Source organism: Phalacrocorax carbo, chromosome 2 (genome assembly GCF_963921805.1).
Source record: "Phalacrocorax carbo chromosome 2, bPhaCar2.1, whole genome shotgun sequence".
Lineage (NCBI taxonomy): Eukaryota > Metazoa > Chordata > Aves > Suliformes > Phalacrocoracidae > Phalacrocorax > Phalacrocorax carbo.
The window spans coordinates 34,687,946-34,715,547 of NC_087514.1; the positions used below are offsets into that span (position 1 = coordinate 34,687,946).

The 27,602-nt window shown below is 37.0% G+C and overlaps 1 protein-coding gene across 3 annotated transcripts in view; it reads right to left on the reverse strand.

Annotated features, from left to right (window-relative positions):
• The window catches only part of HNF4G (hepatocyte nuclear factor 4 gamma), a 63,795-nt gene that overhangs the window by 10,092 nt on the left and 26,101 nt on the right, over positions 1 to 27,602 (reverse strand). Inside the window, exons 2-5 of one of the 3 annotated variants that reach the window (XM_064442516.1) lie at positions 26,586 to 26,691; positions 9,061 to 9,229; positions 7,371 to 7,465; positions 3,654 to 3,760 (exon numbers count right to left, since the gene is read on the reverse strand). In XM_064442516.1, coding sequence (XP_064298586.1) covers positions 3,654 to 3,760; positions 7,371 to 7,465; positions 9,061 to 9,206 — 348 coding nt within the window. In that variant the 5' untranslated portion in view covers positions 9,207 to 9,229; positions 26,586 to 26,691. Of the gene's footprint in view, positions 1 to 3,653; positions 3,761 to 7,370; positions 7,466 to 9,060; positions 9,230 to 12,209; positions 12,382 to 26,585; positions 26,692 to 27,602 lie in introns of those variants that run through there. The other 2 variants (XM_009502592.2, XM_064442517.1) reach the window with 2 other exon arrangements.

Sequence of the window (27,602 nt, forward strand, 5' to 3'; positions counted from 1 at the left end):
AGAGAGAGATAAAGGGCTAGCATGTTCTTCTAGTGAAAAGATAAGTATCATTAACTTTAGAAGGTAAAACAGGGGTTTTTTAGTGCCTGGAGGAGAATGGTTTGTAATGATGAAGCAGCAGTTTAGGCGGAGGCCTGAGATGTTTCAGAGCAAATGTAAAGGATATGAGTGTGCATTAGACCACCTGCAGTGAACAGTGTTCTGTGAAATAAGAAGAGAGCAATATCCTTCTGGGCCTGGACCTGGGGCACTTTTCACATAATCACTGAGCCAAATCCTGAAATTCTTAATGATTTTCCAAGGAGAGGAACAAAACCAGGCTTGCTCTTAAGCCAGGCAGGAAAGACAACTTAAGATAAAACCAAGCCTGAGAAGACAGGGTCAGTTTACGGCTGCTATCATACCAGAGAAGAAAAAAAAAAAAAGAAAAAGGAAAAAAGAAGAAAAATTAAAAAAAGAAAAATAAGAAAAATAAGAAAAAAAAAAGAAAAAGGAAAGAAGAAAAAGGAAAAAAAAGGAAAAGGAACAGAAAAAGGAAAAGGAAAAATAAAAAAAGGAGGGGAAAGATCCCCCCACAACAACAACAAAATCCCACCGCTGTACAAGGCCTATGAATCACAGAATCACAGAATCCCAGAATGGCAGGGATTGGAAGGGACCTCTGGAGATCATCTTGTCCCACCCCCCGTGCTTGAGCAGGCACACCCAGAGCAGGGGGCACAGGAACGCATCTGGGCAGGTTTTGAATGTCCCCAGGGAAGGAGACTCCACAACATCCCTGGGCAGCAGCTTCCGCTGCTCTGTCACCCTCACAGGAAAGAAGTTTTTCTCTCATATTGAGGTGGAAACTGACTTTCACCTTATGTTTTATCACAGAAAGCATACTCAGGAAATTATGTAGTTTTATTATTTTCCCCACCCAAAAATAAAATTATTTGTTATTCCAATACTGTGTACCTACAAATTTCAGGATGGTGGGTGCTATTTAGGTTGACATTGTAGCACGTTAAATCCCCCAGTGAGATCTGTGGTGAAACCCTATTATCCTTGGGTCATCAAAAGGAGCTGCAGTTCTGAATTGAAGCTCAGTGCTTCCTACATAATGCAGTAGCCTAAAACACTGAAAACAGATCAGATATTTATGGCAGTTAACCAGCTGAACATTAGCTTTTGGGGAAATACAACAGCTAGTCAGGTGAAAAAATCCTGAGACACATAAGTCAAAGGCTATTAGGTAGGAAAAAGGTTAGACATATTGCCTCTTTGCAGACAGAGTATTTGTGATCTGTCTACAGATGTAATCATGAGTCCATTTCTGGCATCTATTCTACAAAATCTAAGTTGAAAATACTGAATATCATCCAGCGAAAGCTACCAGAATGATTCAGTCTAGAAAACCTTCAGTACAGAGAGAGAGCAAAGAAATTAAATTTATTTCATTTTTCCAGAAGAGGAGTTTTGATCATGATTCACAAGTGCCTACACAAAGAGAGTTCTGATAGCAGGAGGCACTCTGACCTACCAGAAAAAGATACCACTAATAGAAGTTAATACAAGATGGCAGAGAACAGGCAGATTGTTTAACCATTAGACTTACTGACTTGTGAACTTAATGCTTAATCCTTCCTTTAATATATTTTAATCAAAGCTATGCATCTTTATAAATTACATTTTATAGGACAAACTATAGGCTCTGTGCTGAAACCGCTTGGTGAGTTTCTGCTGGGGATTCATGGGATGACTCCCATGGAGTTCATTATGAACCTCTAGGGTTGCATCTCTTCACAAAGATATGAAGCTGTGAACTTTCCTCTTTCTGTTTCTCTATTGCTTTAACCCACCTCTCATTTCTGGGGTGTAACACCTCAGTCACTGACTTCATAGAATCATAGACCAGACCATGTTGGAAGGGGCCTCAAAAGATCGTATCATCCAACACTTTGTGGGAAAGGGAGCCTAGATGAGATTATCTAGCACCCTGTCCAATAGCATCTTGAAAACCTCCACCCTGTCCCTGGAAAGGTTGTTCCAGTAACTGATTGTTCTCACTGTAAAAAATGTCTTTCTTATATCAAAATGAAACTTGTACCCATTAATGACTTGATGAACATGAGTCTATATCCCTATGATCCTGAGAACCATCAGAGACACATGCCTTTACTTCTGTGAGAGTCCACTATGCCCCTTTCATATTTACACAATCCAGGAAGCCTCTCTGGGTCTGTAGGAGAAACATTATACTTGGACAATTTTCCCCTGTGAGGGCTCTTCAGGGACAAAATAATTCATTTTCCTATTTTAATATGAAAATTTTAAATGGAATGAATGCCACCTTCTCTCTCATTTCAGAGCTGAAGGACTTGGCCAATGATTTCTGACACTGCCATCTCCTTCAAGTCTCTCCTCAGGACTGAACCCTTCCTAGAGACCCATTTATTTAAGAGAAAAACAAGGACTTCTAAGGCTACTTTTCCATCATGTTAATGTGACCTCTTGGTCTTTAAGGCCAAGAGTGTATCTTCACATATGCTTGACATAGTGGGAGCAATTCTCTCCTACTACAATATACCAAAAAATAAGTAGAATAAATCTGTGTGTACACACAAGGTGATGTTTTAGGCCAGGAATCTACCACTGAAAAGAACTTTGTGGCAGAAAAGTCTGAGGATGTGATTCTGTTTAAGACAGCTCTTATTTCTGAATTGCATATACCAGTTGGAAATGATTAAGGGAGTAACACAAAAAAGCACAATAAGCAAGTTCAAAGAATTACTAAGAAGGTAAAAATAGGTATATTTTTCATACTGTATAGGTATGAAAGTTAAGAAGGTCCATTATGTTCATCTAGTCTGCCCAGACATGCAATATGTGCCAAAGACTATCACCCAGTAATTCCTACATCAATTCTTTACAGACAGTTCCACACTAGAGAGATGCTGATAAAGGATGAGATTACAAAACATTTGGGGATGTATAAATCAGTCAGCATGAAATCATAAAGGTGGCAGTTAAATTCTAAGTAAGTTAGTAAGAGGTGCAAGAATGCAGAATCAATGACCGTGATTTATCTGAGGTGCAGAAAAGGACCAGAGACTGTTCCATTCAGCAATTGATTGGATAGGAGGGAAAAAAAAAGAAAATGAAGTTCAGATGAGACAAAGAAAATTTAAAAGCGAGATGTGAATAGACTCTGCAGTTGGAACACTTCTGTTTGCCTTATTTATAATGTCTAAGGATATTAAAAATGGCATTTTCAAAAGAATGTAAGGAAATGACTGTCCACACCCCTTTGAATGCAATGTCTTTGGACAATTTTTTCCCTAATGTTTCATGGGAAAGCCAGCCTCAAGGATAGATAGGTGCCACAAGCTGCCTGAGACAGCAACTGATTTAAAAGCAGTAAGAACCATAAAGCTTTATTAAGAAAGGTGCCTAGGACTTATTGTCCTGGACAAAGTAGAATTTTTTTTATTGACTTTGCTTTAAGAATGTATTCTATTACTCATTCTTTGGTTGGGAAGAGGACGCTGGAGGCATTTTGGAAGCAGAAAGAAGTAATCTCAATAATTTAATACAATGAGAAACTGAAAAGTATTTAACTTTAGAAAAAACGTCTTCAAGTCATCAAATAATTTTGTGGTAGATCTCAGTACCTGACGGGAGAGTGTCTCAGCTTGTGACAATGTGCTAATAGAGGGAATGTTGCAGCCATCAAAAGTGTTTCTTCTCGTACTTATCCTGTCCCGTTCATTTTGTACAGCTGGAAAAGAATAATCGTCTCATTTATTGACTTGTAGACATTGCCACACAATATAATTTCAGAAGTACTAGACACCTATAAGAATCAAAAGGTATGACATTCAAAAAAGACCTTGTGCTTTTAGCTCTGAGTAATGAGGAAGAATGACAACACATGTTTATGGTCCTTATCTGTGTACTGTTTGCCTGTAAAAACTATGTATAACTACTTGTGGATAGATACTGAATTATCAGCACTTTTGTGACTGGCTTTATTACAGTAAAACATCTTTCTTCATTTGAACTTGAACAAATGCTGTAGTTTTGTTATTTTAACCAATTTAATAAGTGAGGCATTATGATAATGGTAGAAATGGACTGAGCAGGTGAAGAGGTAAAGGACCACCACTGACAAAATTTCTCAGGCAGAGGAAGTGTGAAAGCCCTACTCCTCCTCTCTTGTGAGAAACCCTGAAACAGGAATGAATCATTAACTTAATTCACTAGCAAGACAATTTTGTAACTTAAATCTCATGCTCCTCCTCAGTGACACTGCATTCCTAGCCAGTTTACAGAACATTGAGTAAAAAAAAAGCACCAAAAAAGTTTCAGCCCAGAAAGTTTTGTCTCATGGGGTCCAAAAAAAGGCAGTTGAATGGGCTTTGGATAAGGAGTCCTTATTCAGACATGTAAAGCTTATGAAGCAACAAGGTTTATTTTTGAATTGAAAGAAGAAGAAAAAATAAAACTATCAATCAGACTTTTCTAAAACCTAGACCATGTCCAAGGTTAGGCCAAGGAGAAAAGAAAAAAAAAAAAAGGAATTGTGCTGATCAAAATCTTTTTATTGCACAAGGAATCTCATCATCTTTTAAGAGCAGCAGCTTTATTTCCAAAGATATGTTTGCTATTTTGTGGGAAACAATCTGCATTACAGAATTTAGGAGTAGTACCAAAGGCTTCAATAAAAAAAAAAAATATTCTATACACTGAATAGTTTTCAGGGTTTATCTGAACAATGCACATAGTTTATTCCAGAGGTGTACTAACTTTTTGCCAAGGACACTTACTGATGGGCCTTTTATTAAGGTCACAGTAAGAAATGTTGTGCAGTGATAAACACAAAGTGCTAAATGTTCATGTAGACAGAAGAAAAAATATGAGCTTTTTTAAAAGAATGAAGAAAAAAACATTCACTGAATCTCAGAAGCTTAAGTGCTACATAGATAATTAAAATAAGGTCAGCACTGATTAGTATTAGAAAAATAGTAAGCTATTCAGACAATCACTACTGAAAGTCTCTGGTGGAGCGCTTTGAGTATCACAGGAAAATGCTTCAATTTTCTCCTGCATATGCATAATTTTGGATTATTAGACTGGCTTGTCTGTCTCGCTAAAGCCTTTTTGTCAGTTCAGACTAAAATTGCCTTAAAAAGAGACTCCATGAGGAAGGGGTAATATTTGCTCAAAGAGGGCTTGTACAGCTTGTACCAGCTAAAGCCCTTCTCACCTTCGACTTCAAGAAAGCGATTTGCTAGAAACAAGCTGAGAAACTATCATGTGGACCATGCTGCACTTACACTATGAGACATCCCCTGACAGTGTAGAGAGGTATATAACAACACACAAACAGTGAAATTTACAGTTCAGTGTTTTGAATTATTTTAGCACTGGGAAGCCTTGAATAAACATGGCTTGGCCGCAATGAAAAATGGAAATTTTATAGGTAGTGGGACCAGAGCAGGCAGAGTAGTGTAAATTAGATTAAAAGTTTTGTGCAGGATATGTCTTCACTTCATAAACACGAGTCAGCAGTGTGCCTTGTGGCCATGTCAGCTAGCCATGCCCCTGGCTGCATCAGCACATTGATGGAAGTGATTATTTCTGGTTTAGGCTCCCCAGTACATGAAAGATGCTGGAAAACTGGGCAGCGTCCAGCGGAGGGCTGCGGAGATGTAACCGACAAGATACACAAGGTAAAACAGAGAGAGGCACGTTTGTTTATGTGGAAAAGAGACAAACAAAGCAGAGGTGGGGATCTTACTTTCTGTAGTTTACAGAAAACAGAGCCAAATTCTTCAGTTGCACAGGGGTAGGACAAGGTCACTACCCTAACTGCAGTTAAGACACATTCCAATTAGATATGAGGAAAGAACCCTTCACAATGAGGGTGGTCAAGTACTGGAAGAAGTTGCTGAGAGAGGTTGTGGAATCTCCCCTTTCAGGGACTGTATAAACCTGGCTGGACGGGGTCCCAACCAACCTGACTGAACCTAGAAGTTAGCCTTGCTCTAAATGGGGGCCTGGACTAGATGACTTCCAGATGTCCTTCTGAGCTAAACTGTTCTTTAATTCCAGGTTTTGAAAGTCTGTGAGGCTCTGTTTTTTGCAATACTTTTAGGGCTGCTGTTGACACACAGGTCTTCACTTTTATTCATGTCAGATTGATAATATATATACAGTAAGTTACTGATTTTAATGGCTCAAATTCCAAAACACTAAACTGTGTTCAAGGAGATCCACGAGGACTAGCAAACCTATTTTATACATACACAGTGATAATGCTGTTTAGAATATCCCTATCCAGCTTCAGGGAGAAAATTCATTTTACCTCTTACCAAAACTTGATCACTAGCAAAGCAGTACTATAGTACAGATATATAACAGCATAAAGAAACAGCTTCCTTTATCTTAGGAAAGCTATGTGTAGACTAAAAATATTATACACTGGTTACCATACAGGAGAACTGTGCACCTCACATTGCAGACTGGCCTTCAGGCAGATACACCATGCTCCCAACAAAACAGGTGGCAAAGTTTGTGATGAAAGAACATTTTTTAAGTGCCTATTTGAACCAGATCAGGACGCCTTTTGCCTCTACATCATAATTTCCAGTGAAGCAACAGTCCCAACAACCCGATACAAAAAACCTCTTACATTCCCACTGCCTTTCTTTTGCTATTGCTCTGCTCTTGTGATCGTCCAGTCCTTCCACCTTGACAGGAGGATCACTGTGACACCCATGTTTCTTCATATCTGTCAGTGAGATGCATAAGTAACAATCTTTCCTTATTAAGCCCTAATGAAATTAGAATTTTTTTCAATTAAGGTGGACACTCCGCTGACAGCTACCACTACTGTTCTTGCCACTACTTTTTTGGTTATCTTCACACTCCGTCCTCTGGCTTAAATCCTTCAAACATTTAAGGGAAGAACCAGTAAATTGGCACTGCCATTACTTGGGTAGAGTAGAAACAAAATCCCAGACAGAGATTTTATCACTCAAATTTGGTAAAAATTGAAATTAAAATCTCACACTGAACTTTTCCAGGATATGGCTCAACACTTAAAAAGCAATGAATTTTGGTGTCAGGATTCATGGATTAAACAGCTGTAAATTCACCTGGAGCCCATAGATTTCCTAATGCTCAAAGAGTTAGAACCGCTTACCTACCTGAAAATTAGATGATGCATATTTCACCTCAGTATAAAAGCATTTCTCTATCATGAAGGCATTATAGCATCTTTCCCATTAAATTATTCTGCTGGGCTTTTTTAGAATTTTTATTACATTTTAAATCTAATTCAGATTCTTTATCTTTGTATATCAAATAATAAATGATTCTCTCACCTTCTTTTTTCATTCCTGCTCGAAAACACTTTTTTAAACGACAATATCTGCATTGATTTCTTTTGTCCTTGTCAACAATACATTGCCGGTTGAATCTATCAGAGACAAGAAAAGGTAAATGTATAAAGCATTAATAAAGTGGTACCCTGATTATGAAGACAAAAATCACAGCTAATCTGGCCTGTCAGAACAATGCCTATAACCACAGACTTTCTCCTGTTGGATTTTTTTTTCTTTTTTGTTAATCAGTCTCGAGAGGTGTTTCATACCTGCTTGGTTTCCAGGAATACATGTGTGTCTACAGGCACATATATGCATTGGAATGGGCAAGTGTAGAAAATTTTGGAGTTATATGCATCATTTATACCTCAGTTTATTTGTGAGATGTCAGTAACTGGCTGCAACAAATGGTGGTGTGGGAAAAAAAGCAAAAAAGCCACAAACAGAAAAAGGAAAGGACAATCAAGGAAAATGCCAAGTGTCAATGGCATGGAGGAGCCCTTAGCTGCAAAACCAGTACCCCTGGCTGGCAAAGTTTACTCCTGGGGATATCAATGAACAAGCTACATGTTGTATCATTACAGATGACAACCTAAACAGGAAAGGGGAGGAAAATTTTCTAATATAATGAAATAAAGACATAAGGAAACACACAGATCATGACACTCCAAGAAGACTTACTCAAGCTCCCATGCACTTCTACAGATGTGCCTAAGAGGAATGTGTATGAGCCATTCCCTCCTCTCATTGTGTGCTTCTGCCTTTTTGCTGTGCATGTATTTGTTAGATAAATAGATCTATGCTTTGCAGAGCTCTTCTTGAAATAACTTATATCAGCTCTTGTTACACCACTTTAGGGATATGTCTATGCTATATCACTGTGGTATGTCTATAAGGGACCGATTTCCATATAAGAGCATTAAGGAACCAAGGAAGAGAAAAGCAAACAACATTCCCAGCAACAAGCCATTCTTATAAAAAGTTTTTTCCATTAGTGATTTGTCTAAACTCACAGAGGTTTCCATATATTCTGTGCACGGCTTGAAACTGACATTTTATGGACTCGTGCATGCACAGAGCAATTCATCAGACATGGTGTACAGACCTGCAGTGTGATAATTTGGGCAGCCAGACGTCTGGAAATTAGCAGATTGCCATTCAGACTGACGGGGGGGAAATGGTCACTCAAAAGAGCAATGTGTCACACAAAGTGGGAAGATGTGCAAACATGCTTGTACAGCCCTTAAAACAAGACTTGTAAATCTTAGACTTTTTATTCAGAAACTGCCTTCATAAGAAAAAAAATTGAAAAGAATTTTTAGAAAACAGTTAAGAATTACACTTTTCACATTGCCAGTGACAATATGATGATTTTTCTTTTATTTTATTTTTTTCAGGAGATGACCTTTGTAATCATAAATAAAAAAGTGAAACAGCTCTTAAATGATGTGATGATATCAACAGTATCAACAGACATCTGGAATGTGGCATCTGCATGTGTAATATCAAGTAGTCTTGAACAAAAGACATTTTTTCCAATCATAATATGCAATGAACCACATGTTCATCAAAAATGCTGGTTAGGATTCCTTAAGAAATAGCTGAAAATACCTGAAAAGTCTCAAAAGGTCTGTATGTATTTTTTCTTAAATTCATTCATTTAGTCCCTCTAGACAAACTTTTGAAATACCTGCAGGTATAGACATGATTTTTCCGTATACTGCGTCTAAAGAATCCCTTGCATCCATCACAGCTGGAAGCGCCATAATGTTTTCCGGTCGCTCGGTCTCCACATATTGCACAGAGACTACTGACCCCGTTGTCAGCAGCATTCATGTTGACAGCTTCTCCTGAACTGTCTGAGGAGAGGCAAGAACAACATACGTAGTTATGGACAAGACTCCCAAGAACCACCTCACAAACAATTTGTACTTAAATGGAGGCTTTTTCTGGCCTTTTCTCTTTTAATTGCCACTTACTATTTATATAGGACAGAGTATCTGTTTACATCTGGTTCTTATTCAGATGAGCGTTTTCAAAGTTATAGAGATGTTAACAGAATTTATGAAGCTTGCAACAACAAATAGGTTTATTCTAAACTCTTTCCGGCTGAAAGGGGTTAAAAACTAATGTGTAACTCTGCATGCATAATTACATATACAGCCTTACTAACATGAAGAAGAACTTTGGCACAAAGCAGTGCTGCCTAGTTAGCTGACAAAGATTTTGTATGCCAGTTCTCATAGGAGCTGGCAATAACTGGCAACTATCATACAAAGATACAACTGCATATGTGACATTAAAAAAAAAAAAAAAAAAAAGACCGTTTTTGCATAATACTTAATGGAAAAAAAGGTGCACGCTAAGAAGACTGTCTAAGTGTTATTTCCTTGAACTCATTTTTCCAAAGGAACATTGGTACAGACTTCACTTGCACAAGAGAATACTAGCTATGTGATTAACAGTTAGTCACTGATTATGGTAAACAATACTGAGGAAATTCACGTGAAATCAAACCAGACATATTTATTCTTCTTTGAGTCACAGTGTTTAACAGCCATGTTAAAAGAAATAAGCAAAAAGCTTTTTCTGTTATGCTTCTGGTTTTACGAAAGGAAAACTGTTTGCAATATGCCCTAAACATCCGCAGTTGTTCAGTCAGGGAGAGGAAAGAGTGTCACATTAATTAGTTTTTCAAACATGCATTCAGAAGTCAAGTGCGTGAGTTCATGAACAGTGGACCCATCAAAAAGTAAAACTGTTAATATTGATTCATATTATTTGTACTGTTCACCTGTATGTACAACACATATTGTAGTAGATCCAACTGAAATGTATTACACAAATATCTTACAAAATTTTCATTGTGTCCCAAAGAGCTTACAGCTTAAACAGAGTTCTTCAGACAAATAGAGAAGAAGCAGCATTTTTTTTTCTGTTTTGCAGAGACATAATTGATAGGAGTTATATTTAAAATCAATTAAATAAAAATGAAATCTTAAAGGTAGTAAAGAATTCAGTTTTGTAAAGAATTTATTTTAAAGCTAAGTTTGCCATGCCTGGAAAAATATTTTTTTAAAGTTGCAGAATTACTTTAGCTAGAAAAATATAAAACCTTTCTTTTGGAGTTTTGTAATTTTGCATCATAATGATATGGCAAAATAGTTAAAAATACAATATTTAAATTTAATGGTCAACTATTTCACAGCAATATAAGTTGTGTATGTGTGCAAGAATATATTTCCCTTGGTATTTTTCTGAAACAAAATGTCTGAGAAATTGACCTGATTTTGCAAAATTCTTTGATTTCAACAGAAGTGCACGATCTGCCTGAATATGGCTTGTTAAACTTCTCTGAATGTTTCTAATTAATTCAGACAGCTAGAAAAGACACATGGGAAGTTTCATATGAGGCAGCTTTCAGTTCCAGACTAGTACTGTAGCTACAAGAAAATGTTTTTATAAATTCTATAAAAAAATACTTAGCCTAAACTCAAAGCAAACGCTAAACAGAAAAAGGTTACATCTAATAACAAATAATTAGTGAACTAATAACTTGCAGTGAATTATATAACAAGCTCTATCACCAACACATAATGCAATGCAGCATAACCTCCTTATTCTGCTTTCCCATTTTATGTAACATTAACAGATCTTCAAAGGTGCTATTCAGCAAAAAACAAATGACCAATGAAATCACCCATATCAGAACAAAAAGCAGAGAAATCATCTAAAAGTTACCTAATCATTGTTGATAGCTTCAAAATCACTTAGGGCATAAAGGTCTGTTTTTTCTTCCTAAATCAATAACGAGATTTACCTTTCTGTTTACTAAGCTTGCTGTAAAGTAACATCAGAAATTCAGATAAAACTTCAAGCCCAACAATAAAAACCAGCTTAGGTTCTATATGGCAGGAACATGTGGAAACGCAGGTGCTAAGTATTTTTCCTGCAAATCACTAAATATTTGTTCTGTCTTTTAAAAGTACATACTACAATAGATCTATGAATTATACTTTAAGATAGAGTAAAACAAATTCTAAGTATATGAGAAGATTTGGAAAGCCATTTTAGAGTAGTTTAATTTGCCTGATTCTTTTCTTCACTTTAACAGACTGACATTTCCTTTTTGGTTTTTTTGGTCAGTAGTCAATGGTGGTGGAATGAAACGGTGTGCTTCTCATTTCAAGTATAATTTATTGATCCAATTTCTCAAAAATTTATTGCATTAGAATTTCCACCTAAAGTTAGTGTGTTACATTAGCCAAGCGCAAATAGTTTTTCCTCACCTAAATATTAGCTTCTAGAAAGCCAATGTGATTTTTAAGAAAAATCACTCTAGTTCATGTATACAAATACCTAGAAAGACTAGATTAACATTTAAATAAATGAAATATTAGTCCAACAATTAGAAACTTGGCATCAAGAGACAGTAGCTAATTTTTTTCACAAGCCTCTGGATAATTTTGTCCTGTCTTTCTGAATGTTATATACAAAATATACTTTCATGTCCAAACTGTCAATACTAGTTATTCATTTGTCTTACAGTAAATAAAACAACTGCTGAATACACCATTTTCTTCCTTTGATTAACTGACTGATGACAGTACGGTTCAGTTACTTTATTACATATAACCTCTCTTTTATTTTCCTTAATGTTAAAGAATTATAATGTTATTAACTTAGAGTTAGTGATGAAGTGTAAAAGAGCAGATTTGTAGTTTGAAAACAACCCCCAAATGCTCCATTTATAAAACATTTAGCTAACACCTTATAGCATTACTAAACTTCACTTCTTCTGTTAACCGGCTTGATTTTGCACCACAGAACAGAACTCACCATTGCCATTATATAGAATCTGCATAGTTTCAAACTCCAGCGCTGTATACATCGGATCTAAAACTTCACTGTAGTTTGCCATTTCCATGTCTAATATTGGTTCCGAGAGCCTCATCATTGAATTCAAAACCAGTGAAAAAGCTGCTCAAATGCACAACCTCCTCATTCTGTTTCACAGTGATTGATAATCCAAAGTTAACTATAACTGTGTCACTTACGTGATGCAATGGGAGGAGCTGGAAAACTGCTTCTGCATGCTATATTCTACCCGGTCTTTTTTTTTTTCTTTTATGATACAGTGCAACCCTTCCGATAATCTTGGAATGCTTTATGGAATAACCTTATCAGGAGTTATACTGGTTCCAGTTCTTGAGTGAACCCAAGGACATGCAGGAAGCTTCCTACCTCCTATGCCCTGCCATGCATTTTGTTCTCAATGTATAGTATAAACTGTCCTAAACAAACCACTCTGGTTGTTCTGTGTAAAGAGACTGTAGGTTCATATGCCATTTTGCTCTCTCTTCAGAACTATAAGGAAGTGTGATACGGTTATGGACTATCCTCATACCCAAAACATCCATCAACATATTTTAAAAGACAGCTGAAAAACCTCCATTTTTACAACTCTTAGTGTTCTTTAACAGCGGCAATGAGCTGCCTGCGTAGGTGTGCTTAACCAAGGCCTCAAGCAACACAAGCTCTGCAGCAGGAAAGGCCAATTTATAGATCTCCTCCATCACATACTGTGTTGCTATGATGGCTCCAGGCAGTAGACCTTGCACACTCTCAGAAGATGGCTTCCTCCTCCAACTCTTCACACAAGATGTGATGGCAGCATGTTGTTTTCAATCACCATTCAAATGCAGGGGGAAAAATAATAATTCACCCTTTCTGAAAACAAGAATCTCTGGGTAGGTCCACTGCTCATCGGTTGGTACACATGGCTTGTACAAACTCCGTTAAAAACCTTCCTGTAAAGCCACTTGAATCTGTGCAAAAGATAGCTGATTTTCACTTGCTAATCAGGTGTTTTTAAATGCTGGATAGCAGAATTTCAAATGTTATTACTTCTCAAAAAATTCTTTACAGAAGACTACTCTTCACACTGCTGACCAACAGTTACATTAAAGATTACACATGTATAGGAAAACTGTCCAATTTGCAATTAATTAACAAGAGCCAATAACTGTATATATACCACTGAAATGCTTATTTGAATGGAAAGAGTGCCTGCAGTTGCCGTTCAGTAAAAGTAGGTGCAAAATGGCACCATAAAAAAACTCCTTGATAAAAAAAAAGAAAAAGAAAAGCAATTGGTGACAGACAAGCTACTCGTGAAAAAGGAAAATTTACAGGAAAAAAACTAGAAAAAAAAACATTTCAGAATTCATCCTTCTAATTTCCAAGTCCCCAGGACTACCTGAGATGCACAAATCATCCAGTCTCCTTGTGGACACATGGATGCAGTCTCAGGCCAGTTCTCCTGGCCCCAGTGAAGTCCAACAGCCTAATTATGACTGAAATGTCAGAATATTTCATGCATGTAATAATGGAAGAAATTCTACGCAAAGTATCATTACACAGTGCTGGAAGAGTACAAAGCTTCATCGTCTTTCACCATAGCTAATATTTTTTTCTTTTTCTTGAAGAAGCGCACTAAGTATCTTTGCAAATTAAGACTATGAAAAGCTATTTGTTGAAAGCCTGTATTTGTTTAGGAAAACATAGTAGTTTCATCACAAGATGGAATCATTTTATACTCTCTGATGGTTCATTTTGAAAAGTTTCTTCAGTAGCAGAATTTGTTGTATTTGCTACAACAATTTGTTGTATTTGTATAGTGTGTGCTACAAAACCAGTTACTAGTTACATGACAAATGACTCATTGCATTAAATATGCTATTTAAAATAATATACAATGGTTTACATATTAAGTAGATCTATCTTTTGTTCCTTAGTCCATAAGTATTGGTAAGATTTTCTATAAATAATCTCTGGCTTTTTCGTACCAAAATTGTATGCTGCACAAATACAAACATATCTAAGACTAGCTGAGTTTTATTTCAAAAATCCTGTCCCCAAAACACTCTGGCATATGAGCAACTTTAAAATAAGGGAATGAAAGTAAGATAGAAGATATCATGTATGACATGATCAAATCCTGCTATTCCCACCGCTGTTAACGGAACTTCTTCAGTGCTGCCAACACAGGCCCCTCAGTGACTACTAAAGAGAGGGAATGAATTGACCCTTCATACTTCTGTCATATGAAAACTCATTTCAATTGATTTTTAAATATGGAAAAATGTACTATAGGAAAGCCATTTTTTATACTATTTTTTCATGTTTTGCTAAGGAAACTTCTTACAGTCAAAGCATGCATTCATAAAAATCTGCTTTCTGGGGAATTTTTGGCATCTTGAAGTAAATGATGAACAATTAATGTACACTAAATAACTACTGTAAAATATTAATATGTTTTCTTTCTGCCTTAGGTAGATCAGAATGCAGTCCTGAAAGTAGAGCAGCTGAGAAAAGAAGCTAATGATGAACAGCTTTTGGTCCTTTGTCAGCCCAAGCTTTAAAATGTTCACTAGTATTCAGACCCACACACAGCAGATTTCTCTTCATATTGGATACCTGCACTGTTTTTCAAATTCTAAATGACCTTGCAGCTTGTAGTATGAGATGTTCATTCAAATTCTAAGTCAAGTCATCCACTACTGACAGCCAAGAAATATTAGCCTTAGGTAAGCAGAAGTTTTAAAATTGTATAATTAGTCAAACAGCAAAACACTCCTTTCAGATAAGTGATACTGTAAATTTGATTTTTCAAAATAAATTTTGCAGTAATTGTGAAGGGAAGGCTACACAATAATGGTTTTGTTCATGTGGTTTAGTTAAGATTTTTTCTTTAAATCTGATGGTCTCACAATCACATACAGAAAACATTCCTATCTTATCTTTAAGACTATTAACTCTGTTAATTGCTCAGCTCTCCATATTAAATGTAATCATTCTTTCTTAGTGTGGTATAAAATAGAACACAAGCTAATAAAATCAAGGTTCTTTCCATAAAAGTCTTCCTGAAAATAAAAACAAATCTTAAACAACTATCACTACTGAAAACAGTTTTGTTTTGGGTTTTGTTGTTGTTGTTGAGTTTTTCTGGTTTTGGGTTGTTGTTTTGGTTTTTTTTTTTTTCATAAGTAGCAGCATGTTCTTTTCTTGTTTGAGCTTAGTAAGAAATGTAGGTCCGTATAAGAAAGTCTTTATTAAAAGGTTTTGGGTTTTGGTTTTGGTTTTTTTGTGTGTGTGTATGTTTCCCATGTGTTCTATGTAAGGAGTATAGCTTCACGGTATTTCTTGTTTTGCAAGTACAGTGAATTGTGGTGGACACACTTGGAAGGCATCCTATTTTTGTCAATAAGCTGGCATATTTATCCAGTATGTTGATAAAACACACATTTTGATATGTCTCTCCTCCCATTTGCTGGCACACTTGTGAGACAGGGTATGCAGGGAGCCTGTACTAACCAAGCCTAATGCAACCATATGAGCTGAGCCATAAAGTCACCTTACTACAGTAAATTCAGCCAAAGATCTCCAAGTTAGAGAGTTTACTTGTCAAAAGCTTGCTACCCAGGAAGCGGTGTGCAAATTTCCGCATGCCAGCAGGGAATTTCATCTCTGGCTTACAAAGGCACACGCCCATGTAATACCAGAGACTGAGTGCCCCTCTCCTGTAACACATCCGCAGCGCCTGGAAGAACACTGCCACCCACCTCCAAGTATTTCATAAATGGTCCATGAGTAACAACTGAGAAACCTTTGCTTGTATTCTAAAACTTATAAAATTATGACGTGTTTGAACCAAAAAGATTTCTAGCACGATAGTATTACTTTATTTGATAGAGGTTGCTGGCTTTTTATTTTTTACATAAAAATGTTAAGGTTGGTTGAAATGTGTATTACCAAACTTCTTAGACTTCTTAGAAAATAAATAGCCTTTTGTGCTTAAGACCTAAATACCATGATGGAAATATAGCTACAGTCCTTTACAACTCTAAAACATTACAGCAAGGCTCTTAACATTGTCATGCCTCCCTCCCCAGGAAAAAAAAAAAAAAAACAGTTCAGAGCCAAACAAGGACAAAGTTGCCTTTGAGCTGGTTAATGTTAAAGGATTTTTCAGAACAATTTGTGAATCATGAGAGTAAACGCACAGCACAACTGCTTCCAGTAAGATGATCAAAGGCACCATCTCACACACACTTCTCAAATCCAGCATCAACTCTCAGCTTTACCAAGTAAATTTATGGCACTTAGATACTTCTGTGCCTTTTCATTTGGCATCTTCCTTTTGACTTTGTCCTAAAAATATAGTGGTTAAATAAAACACTAGAAAAGCAAAGCCAGTACCAGAACTAAATAACCGGTTTTCACGGCACACTTATTAAGCAAGGTGGTAAGATTAGCTGCAACAAATCATGCCAGGTGAAACATATGTACAAATCTTTGTGGGAAATCTAGGCTAAGCCTGTTTCCATTACACACATTTTTAGGCACTTAGACCACCCCAGGCATTCTATAAAAACTAGATCCTTGCACATATTGAATCTGCCTCTTTTTTCATTTGAATTGGTGATTCATTATGTTGAGCTCCACTGTATCATACGGCAAAAATACATAGCTTTCTTTAATAAGTTATGATGAGGGTTGGTTTGGTTTTTTTTTTTTTCATTTTGGTGTAACAGGGAACAGACCATTACTGTGAGCTCTGAATTGTCTTTGAATTTATGCTTTTGGCTTCAGAAAGTATCTGCTTTGTGAAACATCAGGCTACAACTTCAACAGCCATGAATATGAATAAACACAGAAAATAAAGAACATGCCTGGCTTCTGACTTGTCAAACTCTATGGACCCACCCTATTTAGCATGTTCTGCAAGCTGTAAATATTGCCAAAATAGTTATGAAGATGTCAATGTCTAGGCTACATCAGAGTTTCAAAGATGAGTAGGAGATTTAACACTCCAAATTCTATGAAGTGCAATTTACAATTTTAATCTCATATCCACTAGGGTCTTTGCCCTGTCTGTACTTGAGAAGAATATGAAAGCTCTAAAATATTTTGAACCTGAAGAATAGTTGCTGCAGGACAATTTTGAAAATAATTTACAATGGCTGAGGATATAGCCCACTTTCAGATCCTCCCTCCTTATTCCAAATATCATTCCATGCAGCTTATTCTAAATGGATGACTTATTCATTGTATATACCACACAGTCATTAAGGGGGTATGCTATTAGCATAGCAACAGTAATATAATGGTGCCATATGCAAATGGAAGACGCTACATCCACTACTTAAGGTCAAGGTAAACAAAGCTATCTGATTTGTCTGATTTTATTTATCACTTACGCATGCGCACATACATCAGTGAGTGCCTTGGGCAGCATCTCACAAAGTCCAAGACACATTCTAGTTCACAAACACTTAGTTCCTCTCTCTCTTTAACAGAAAGGTGTGTTTTGAGGGTGATTCTCATATTGCATTCACTCACACAGATCAAAATTATTAAGGTAGTATCTTCTCAGTTTTCCAGATGTGCTGTGCTACTTTCTGTCAACGGTTCTGTGAAACCAGAGGTGCATCTGTGTGTGGTGGTCCTGCAGCTGCACTCTCCAGCCCTTGATCACCTAGATCAGAAGGTGATCTTCCAGGAGAAGAAAAATGAGAAAGATTTTTGCTATTGTTATTATTTTGCTTCTTTATTATTCTCATGTTGCAGTGAATTTCTTAACTGAGGAGAGCTGGATTACACCTATAATAGTTGTATGTCAGCAGCTAATACTTAAAAACTTTCTTCTGAGATTTCTCAGCCTTCAACTTAGCATAGGGGTTTGGACAGTCTTTCACAAAATAATACTACTGCTGAAGAGTAGGAAATAGTCCAGGAAAAGCCACCTCATGGCCAAGAGCTCACATAGGGACCACTGCATATAGGCCACCATGAAACGTCAACTAGTAGCTGTGCAACTGCTCTGATGGAGAGCAGCGTGTCTGGGTGATGGAAGAGTCAAGGCCATGATGATGTCTGTTGAAGCAGCACATTTCTAATGGTGACGTGAAAGCCTGATGACAGTCAGAACACAGTATGCCAGGTACAGGGGTTAGGAGGTAAAGACTGAGGACACAGAACAGTTACATTCCTGTGACTGTTCTGTCTGCTGTTCACAGCAGACTGAAACATATGTAGATATCAAATGTTACACAGATTTAAAATCTGGCTTGTATATACATACGTATGTATATGTGTATATATGTACATGTAGGAATTTATTTTCAGTGTTTTTGTGACAGCTGGATTTGCCTCCTGAATTACCATTACAAAAAGGGATTTGACAGGGGGAAGCTCTCCCTCCAACGTACTGGATCCGAGTAATTCTTGATGTTGTATTGTCCATGTGAAGATTGTCTCCATGAGCTAGTAGTAAATCTGTGTTTTGCCACTTCAATACATTCCTGTGCTTGCTTTGTATCCAGATTAACAGTAAATTTGCCAACCCTATCAGGGGTTAGCAGGCACTATTAGAAAATTGTGTATTTTCATGGGGAGGAAGGATAAAAATAGGATACTTTTGCTTTTTACATAGCAACAGATAAGGTTTACTGTTAGGTATGAGAATTACTATTAGGTCGACTTCAGTATTTAATATTTATATTTTAACTTAATATTCTTCATTTTATTCTTGAAAACTCACAATAGCAGTGAAGTGTTGCCAGTTTAGAGGGCTTAAAGGATTTCTGTAGCGTGGTTTTGTGGCGAGATTTGCTGAGTTACAGTTAAATGACTGGAGTCACTTGTTAATTATTTGCTTAAATTGGTTAACTTATTATTTTCTGATACACACAGGAAAATTAATCAGAGACTTGTCCTGGAGAGCAGAATGAAATGAGAAGAAAAGAGGAAAAAGTTCAGGTGTAAGATAAAACCAAGTCATCGCGATATTGATAAGCAAAGCTAAACACTCTTGTTCAGTCATGCCCAGGTGATTAGTATTTCTTAATAAGCCTCCTTGGCAGGTTTTTATGCAAACTTGCTCATAAACAATGTTTTATATAGCCAGTTAGATAAATTTTACTTACATTTTATCCACATTTATCTTGAGAAATACCATATAATGAGGTTTGGTTTGTTTTTTTTTTTTTCACAGATAAACACCCTTGCCTTTGTCACACACCATAAAAGAGTTCAAAAAAAGGTTAACCAGTACCAAGGCAAGGTTTGTTTGGGATTTTTTTTTCAGCTTGCCTAGAATCTTTCTTTTCTGCATGATTAATTAATTGCAGCAAGTCTTCTACTTTCTATATTCTATCCCTTGCTAAATGAGTTATATATTCTACATAATGTTTCAAAACAAACTCAGTACACTTCCGCCCATGCTAGTGACTATATAACTCTTGGTCCTACGTAAAAGGCTAATTAAATAACTGAATTGACAGACAAGTCCCATTACTTTCAGTTAGTCTGTCTAAAATTAAAATTTTTAACTAGAGTCTGAACTGACTCATCACATTCCTGCAGAAAGAACGTTGTGTCAACACACTTGGCTTAACTCTTCCAAGACACTGGCATGGTTATGCTTAGCTTGACAACTTCTCTCATTTTTATTGTTATAAAAATCAATGAGAATTTTGGAGCATGTTAAAGACTATGACTTTAAAGTAAAAGGATGGCAAAGGGACAGAAAATTCAAACTACCACCCAAATAAAGGAACAATATGAAAGCATAAAGCTATATATTCTCTTTCAATGGTATTTTGGATCAGCTTTTTAAGGTATCAAAATAACTCAATTTTATGCATCAAATAAATGTGCAGATTTTTAGAACAACTCATCTCCTGGGGAAGCATGCATGTAAAATACCGTGGTTTTCAAAGGGATACTTTTCCCTCTGAGAACAATAATATATGATGGGACTGAGTACTGATGAAAATCTAGCTTGTAAAGCGTATCAAAACCAACAAGCCAAAGCTTCTAAAAATACTAAATTGGGCCAAGGAAACCATTATACTAGGTCATAAACCAAGAAATTTCACGTTAAAATTCTCACATTATTTTCATTAAGAGAACAAAGTCATTCTTGGTTTCAGCAAACATGAAATGACAACAGTATCTCCTTGAAAATGCAAACAACAGGGCTGTCCTAAGAACTGCGGAGGTCCTGACACCTGATATCTTTATGGGCAGAGGCATCTGCATTGTAAGTGCAGTCAGTTCAGATCTCAGTGCATATAAATCAGAATCTTCTGGAGAAGGAGCTTAAGTCTATTCTTTGCTGTACACATACGGATCTGCTCTGCTATTGGCCAGTGGTTATCTCTGAATTTTAACACATGCTAGGTGTGTTCTCAGGAATAAAACATTAACTACTGCAACTTCCAAGAAATAAAGATATATCTGCTCCCAACGGATTTTCAACGGTGATTTTAATAAGCTCAAAATCAGTAAAAGTCCCTTTTAAAAGTTGATGATAAAGATTAGAAAAAATAAAGTGGGCTGCATCTCTCTGATTAATAAAGCTGATCAAGATGATCAAGAAAACACCGATCATGCTAAGCAGGAAAAAAAAATCACTGGCATGGAAACTATGAGAGAAGCAGTCCTGCAAAAGATGTACTTAGTCTCTGTTTTAAGAGGCACTAAGAAGAAACTTTGGGAAATGGTTATATGTGCAGATATGAGTAAAAAACACAATGCAAATCATCAAGATCCAATCAGAAAAGTTATGTGTAGCTGCAATAATGTAGGTTACATGATCAGTTCTACCTTAAATATTATACATAACAGCTGTGTCTGGGTGGGTTTTCTGAACATCAGCACTATTCATGTGACTATAGTCCTTGGTTTTAATGTATTCATGTAGGTAGGCTCCATCATTTTATCTGAGAACCTTGCAGTTAGTAACATTATCTCCATACTTGTAAGAGAGGGCCAAACTATATTTCTCTTTTTATGAACAGAGAACTGAGGCAAAGGACAACTAAAGATAGTGTTTATGACACGAGTCCACATGTCTACAACATAGTCATCTGCATGCAAACTAGATGCCTGACTCCCTTTGTATGCCATGATTAGAAACAGGCATTTCTAAACAGATTCATCAAACCTACCGTTGATAGTATGTTGAACTGAATCACCTCTCTAAACACTCATTTCTTCCCACTGGTTGTCTAACCAAAGTGCTCACACAAATACAACAGACCCCTAGAATTAGGCAGAGTGAATCTGTGGAAATGACTCCCCAAAATCAGAGATGAGAGCTCAAAGTGGAGACCCTAGATGGAGATGACCTTCCTGCACTATCCACCTGAGCACTTTCTCAAAACTGAAAGTATATCATACAACCCACCTGTTACAGATTATGAATTTCAGAAAAAACAACCATCCTTTATCACACTTTAAAACAAATTCAAAATATTGTTATACTCCTAGTTCACATAATGGATGTTTGCTCCAGCTTAAGACACATTTCAGAGGGCCTGAGCTTCAGAAAAAGAGTCAGCCAACCTAATATGTGTGCAATCATAAAATGATGGACACTATACCAAGTAAGGGTCTGATTCTGTTAATGAAGTATCTCTGCATTTGTTAAAAATGTATTATAATTGAAAATGTAATACAACTGAAAAATAAGCTAGGTGAAGAACATTCCTCGTAACAGAAAGTGACAAAGCAAATATTAAGTTATCGTATCTAAACATAGGACAGCTGTCCTGCATGGTCTTGCCTGCAGTCCCAGTTTGTGAATATGTACCCAAAAACCCTGGAGGACAGGCCTCTACAATTTCTTCTGGAAGGTACACCAAGAATGCACACAGGCTTAGAGCCTAGCTGATACCCCCTGTCGCCTGGGGAACCAGAAATACAAGGCACGTGGTGGACACAGGCCACTTCCCCACCCTGCTGAGACGCTATTCAAGTGCATACCCTGGGGCCAAGACTGTGATGCACTTATCCCACAGTGTAGATACAGCCACATGAACAGCTTTCCACTTGAAGTTAGACTGCCTTATCAAAGCTACACTCTATGTGGGGCAAAAGGAGAAATTAGGACTAATCTGCTAAATTTATCTCAGAGGACACACAAAAGTTGTTGCACTCCAAGGTTTTGGTGATTTTTCAAAACAATGCAGTGAAGATATACACTTTTTCATCTGATTAAGGAGAAAAAGCAGTTGTAAACTGTACTCTCTACTGATTAAATTCCCTGAAAACACCTAAAACTGATTCGTCTTCCAGATAACATTGCTTTAATTAGACATGTGAGAAAATATCTAAGGTGACAGCCCACTTTTGATCAGTAAGTTCTGTAAATAAATCAGCATTTAAAACACATTAGTATTTGAATACCCTTAGAAGATTTGTGAGAATGGCAAAAGTAACTTCTTGTGAAAAGTTAGCCTTTCACCTTCCAAAAAGAAACAAAATCATGGTAGAAAAGAATGTCCTAATCAGAAAGAACTGCAGAACAAATTTGTCAAGGAATCAGGAAGACTGAGTCAGTAGTGGTGGTGTGCAAGGAAACAAAGATGACTTCACTTAGGTGATGAAAATGTCACTGGTGGGTGTATCCTAACCATTTATGTTAAGGATTTATTACAGATACATCAAAATAGTAATTTGCAAACTTTCGTAGTGGAGAAAATAGGGGTAACAGGATTTTCTTTTTTAGGTGATGTAACGTCAAGGGTTGGAGGTGCTGTTGCTGTAGGCCAACTGTTACACCTACAGCGACAACACAATCGCTGCACTAAAGAGAGTATCAAAGTTGGCTGTTTGAAGTGGGTGTCCTGCTTGGTCTAACAAAAATTCAACTTCTTTCTAAAACTTAGCCTTGCCTGGGCATTTGAATAAGCATGACTAAAACACTGAAGCTTCTTTGTTACACTTTTTTTTTCCTGACATATAATAAATGTTAGGGATAGGAAACATGATAAATACTTTCTAACTGAAGGTTGATCTGATGTTTCATTTGATCTGCATAGCATTCTTGGGGAAAAAAAAAAAAAAGAAAGAAAACTACAGCACTGTTTTCTACTGTTGTGTTGGAAGGAACAGTTAAAAAAAACCTGAAATCCAACCATTCCTAGGAAGTGTGGCAGAAATGAATACTTTGGGACCCTAAAGTCTTCAGAATTATTGAATCTTAAAAAGAAATGATGACACAGTCTTTGATATAAGCAGTTTCATGTTTCATGTTTGATATAAGCAGTTTCATGTTTGATATAAGCAGTTTCATGTTTGATATAAGCAGTAACATGTTTCATTTGTTAGGAGAGAAGACTCAGACCTGAAGCAGGAAACAGGGTTCTTTGCTAATTTCTGAGACTGAAGAGAATTAAAATGACTTAAGTAGTACTGTAGCAGATTGCTGTGCTATGTTGTTTTGAAGAGAAGATGGAATATAAATAAAAATAATAAAAAGTAATTTTAAAAAAATGCTGTCTTGATGTTATTTCCTGAAGGGGACCTGAATATAAAATTCATTCAAGAAAGAAGAGGTACACAAGTGAACTAAAAGGCTGGGCATTTGTATAACACCTGATAATGAGTTGTATGAGCCAAAAAGGAGGAACTATATGAAATACCACTGTGGACATGAGGAACCCTGAATACATTCTTAATCCTTAATTTCAAGGACCTCAGGAGATCATCTAGTTCAACTTTCCTCTCAATGCAGGTCAGACCAGGTTGCTAAGGTCTTTATCCAGTTATATCTTGAAATACTTTGATGGATGGAGACTGCCTGACCTCTCTGGGCACCTGTTCCTCTGCTGGACCTGGCCACCCTGACTCTCAACAGGGGGATTTTTCTCCTTACATCCAGTCTGATGTTTCAATTTACATCCATAGTCTCCTCTCCTCCCACCTGCACCACAGTGAAAAGCTTGGCTCCGTCTTCTCACAAACTGCCTTGAGGTACCAGAGGCTGTTCTGAGGTCCCCTCCGCCAAAGCTATCTCATTTCCAGGCTGAAACAACTCTGATCTCTCAGCTTCTCCTCAGCCAGGCAGGTGTTCCAGCCCCTGACCACCTTGGTGGTCCTCCACCAATCTTCCTCCAGTTTATCCATGTCTTTCATGGAAGGAAAAAAGGGGTGGGGTAGTGGGGAAGGGAGGAGGCAAAACTGGATGCACTAGTTTAGATGCTTTCTAACAACTGCTGAGCAAAGGGAGATAATCCGTTCCCTCCACCCTGCTAATACAGCCCAGGATGCTGTTGGTCCTCTGCTCCCAGGACACACTGCTGGCTCATGATCTCTCACTGTCTACCAAGACCCCTTGGTTCTTCTCAGCAGAGCTTCTCTCCAGCCAGTCCACTAATTCTCCCCCCACCACAGGGTTGTTACCCAAGTGTCCCCCAGTTTCTCAATTCTCAATTGAATTTTTATTCTCTAAGAATCACACCACCTTTGTAGCCTCCCCTGGCTAAATTACTAGAGCATTCTCTATTTTTTAGATGTATACATAAATTAAGTTACCATGATGGAATTGTTTTGAAAAGATTGACTTAGCTGTGTCAAGTAGTTTTAATTAAAATGCTCCCATATCTGTTCACTTAGCCAGAATAAGAAGTCAGCGAGTCACTTCCACCAGTACTTCTGGACACACTTTGCGGAACTCATCTATACCTCCTGCTATCTGTCTTTCATCTGACAGTCAATGGCATTTCTGCTTCTATCTGCACAAGGAGGGGGTTAAAAGCTGCCATTACAGCTGGAATTAAGGAGCACTAATGGCTTGCCAGCCGTGTTCAGGGCATGAGAATGTACATCTTACAGAAGGAGACTAAAAGGAGTTGGGTTTGCCCATCTCAGGGAAGTGAAAAGTGAGCGGGACTACTAATCCCTCTGAAATAAATCGTGCACCGTAAACATCATAGGGGGAAAATTTTTTAGACACTAAAACAGTGCTCCCATAAGAACAATGGCATAAATTTGAAGCTGGCAAATAGAAAGCTTCTAAACATGGCAGGGTTAGGGCACTGTAACAAACCACCATATAGGTAGCAGAGGCAAGGAACATAACTGGTTTTAAGACATGGAGAGAAATTTATGAAAGGTATTATATCAGTTTGTGATATCAGCCAAGTTGATGACTCAGGAGATCTCTTCTAGTCTTATGCTGCTGAACATTTGCAACATGAATATTTTTTTAAGTGGTCAATGAACAATATCAAGTGTGCTGTTCTAATTATGAATTAAACAAATATAAATGACAGAAAGTTAACCTTAGTGTGATAAGCAATTAACGGAATTTTGCTGTGACTGCAGCTGATACATAATTAACAACTGCTGCAAATGATGTTATCCATCTAATTTGCACAGATTGGAGTAACATTATTCTTCAGCATGTTTACCAAGTTCTGCGGTAATGTGCACTTCAGTGAAGTGCTCTTTACTAACGTGTTCAAATTCACAAAGCTGTTATTAGAATTGCAAATAAGATGTACACCAGCATCATTTCCTCTGCCCATCATTTTCTTTTCTTTGGAACTACCTTTGACAGAAAATCAAATTGTAACAAGTCCAAAGGATGTTTGCACAAATTGAGCCAAAGTGGCTTATATAATTAAACAGGGAAAATGTGCAAAAAATCATCTTGATGAACCAAGTGGGACTGAATTCAAAACACGTGAGTTGCTGCTGAGTGGGAAGAAACAGGAATCATGGAGTTCACTGGAGACAGAAGGAAATGTTCACAGTACAATTCACTTCAAAAGGTGGAAAGGGGAATAATATTTTTTGGAGTGTGGTATATTTAAAGGACAGAACTGAAGAATATCTGATCATTCAAAGCCTAATGAAATCAGTAGAAAAAATCATCACATTTCAAGGACTGGGTCTTCAAGGTCAATATATGTTGGAGTTGCAAAGTCCTTAATTAGCTGAGCTGATTAACACACACCAATCAGAAAAAGGAAGAAGAAACTAGTGGTTCACAGGTGTTCTGTTCATCTTTCCCAGAAAGTTACTGGAAAATTTGGACAACTGGAGAAAGTAATAAGATATGATAAGGGAGCAGTTGCCTTATAAGGAGCACACATGGCCTTGGGTGAACAACATAATGACACCGTTTGGCAAAAATCTTTAGGGTGCTCACACCTTCCACCAACCTACCAGCAATTTCTCCAATTTCATAGGTATTTATGTGGCTTTCAGGAGCACATGAAACGCTGGACCTTTCCAACAGATGCGTCTCCAAAAGGTCATCATTTTCTGAGAGCAGTATGTTGAAATAGGACAGCTAATGACATAGTCTCTAGCAAGGAGGGAGGTTATTGAAGCATGCAGCAAAACTTTACTTACATTCAAAAAAGAAACCAGCAGAGTATAGAAGCCTCAGATCTCCGAATACAGATGAAGGAAGGATGATTTCCTAGGCTGAATTTCCATCCTCACTTCTAGGTAATACCTGCAGCCAATAAGAGTAAAATAAATGCTAAGCTACCTGCAATGCAAACCAACTATGCTCCTAAAGAAAATTCTTATTTGGATTATAAAGGTTGAGAATACAGTGCTTTCATTCAAGGTACAAAGGCATTTCTGAAGATTAAAGAAACTTCAAGAAAATGCTTAAGTCGTCAGACAATGTTGATGCCAGATTTTCTTCCACTTGTAGAATAAAAAAGCATAGAATTTATACAATGCCTTGAAATACTATCTGGAAGGATTACATAGAGGGAATAAGAGACAAAATGGTTTTTAAGACTGTGGAACTGTTGACATAGAAGCATATGAATAAAAGATTCCCTGCTCTTTGGATGACTCTAATGTTTAGGTACTGGGTAAACTACATAATAAAACAGGATTTGTAGTAGAAAAGCCTGAAAGAAAAATAAGTTTAATTTGAGTATGTGAAGAGGGTTTCAAGAGGATAAAGGCATGAAGGAAACAAAGGGACATTTTGTAGTAACCTTGAGAACTACTTTACAACTCTTGCAGTCAGCCTCACTGACTTTTCTTGGGTCAACTGCACATTTAAATGCTAAGCTTTTGCTGGGCAGTCACTGTCTTTTTTTTGTTTGTGCATATTTAAGTCAATGCTACCTATTAATTCTATACATCCTTATACATGTGTAGTCTGTACATTTGTAAGCACAGACAAAATATACACTAGCCACTCAAAAAGTTCTGAAAGACAATTTTTTTCCTGCATCCCAAATCTAACTCCCTGCTATTAAGATCCAAACATGAGCATGTCATTTTTAGATTTTCCTATTAAAAAAAACCAAAACACTGGCTTCAGCTAAGACAGAATTCTTTGCTCTGCTTTTTTCTTTACTAGAAACCTTATGGGTCATACATCATTCTTTCCCTTGGAAG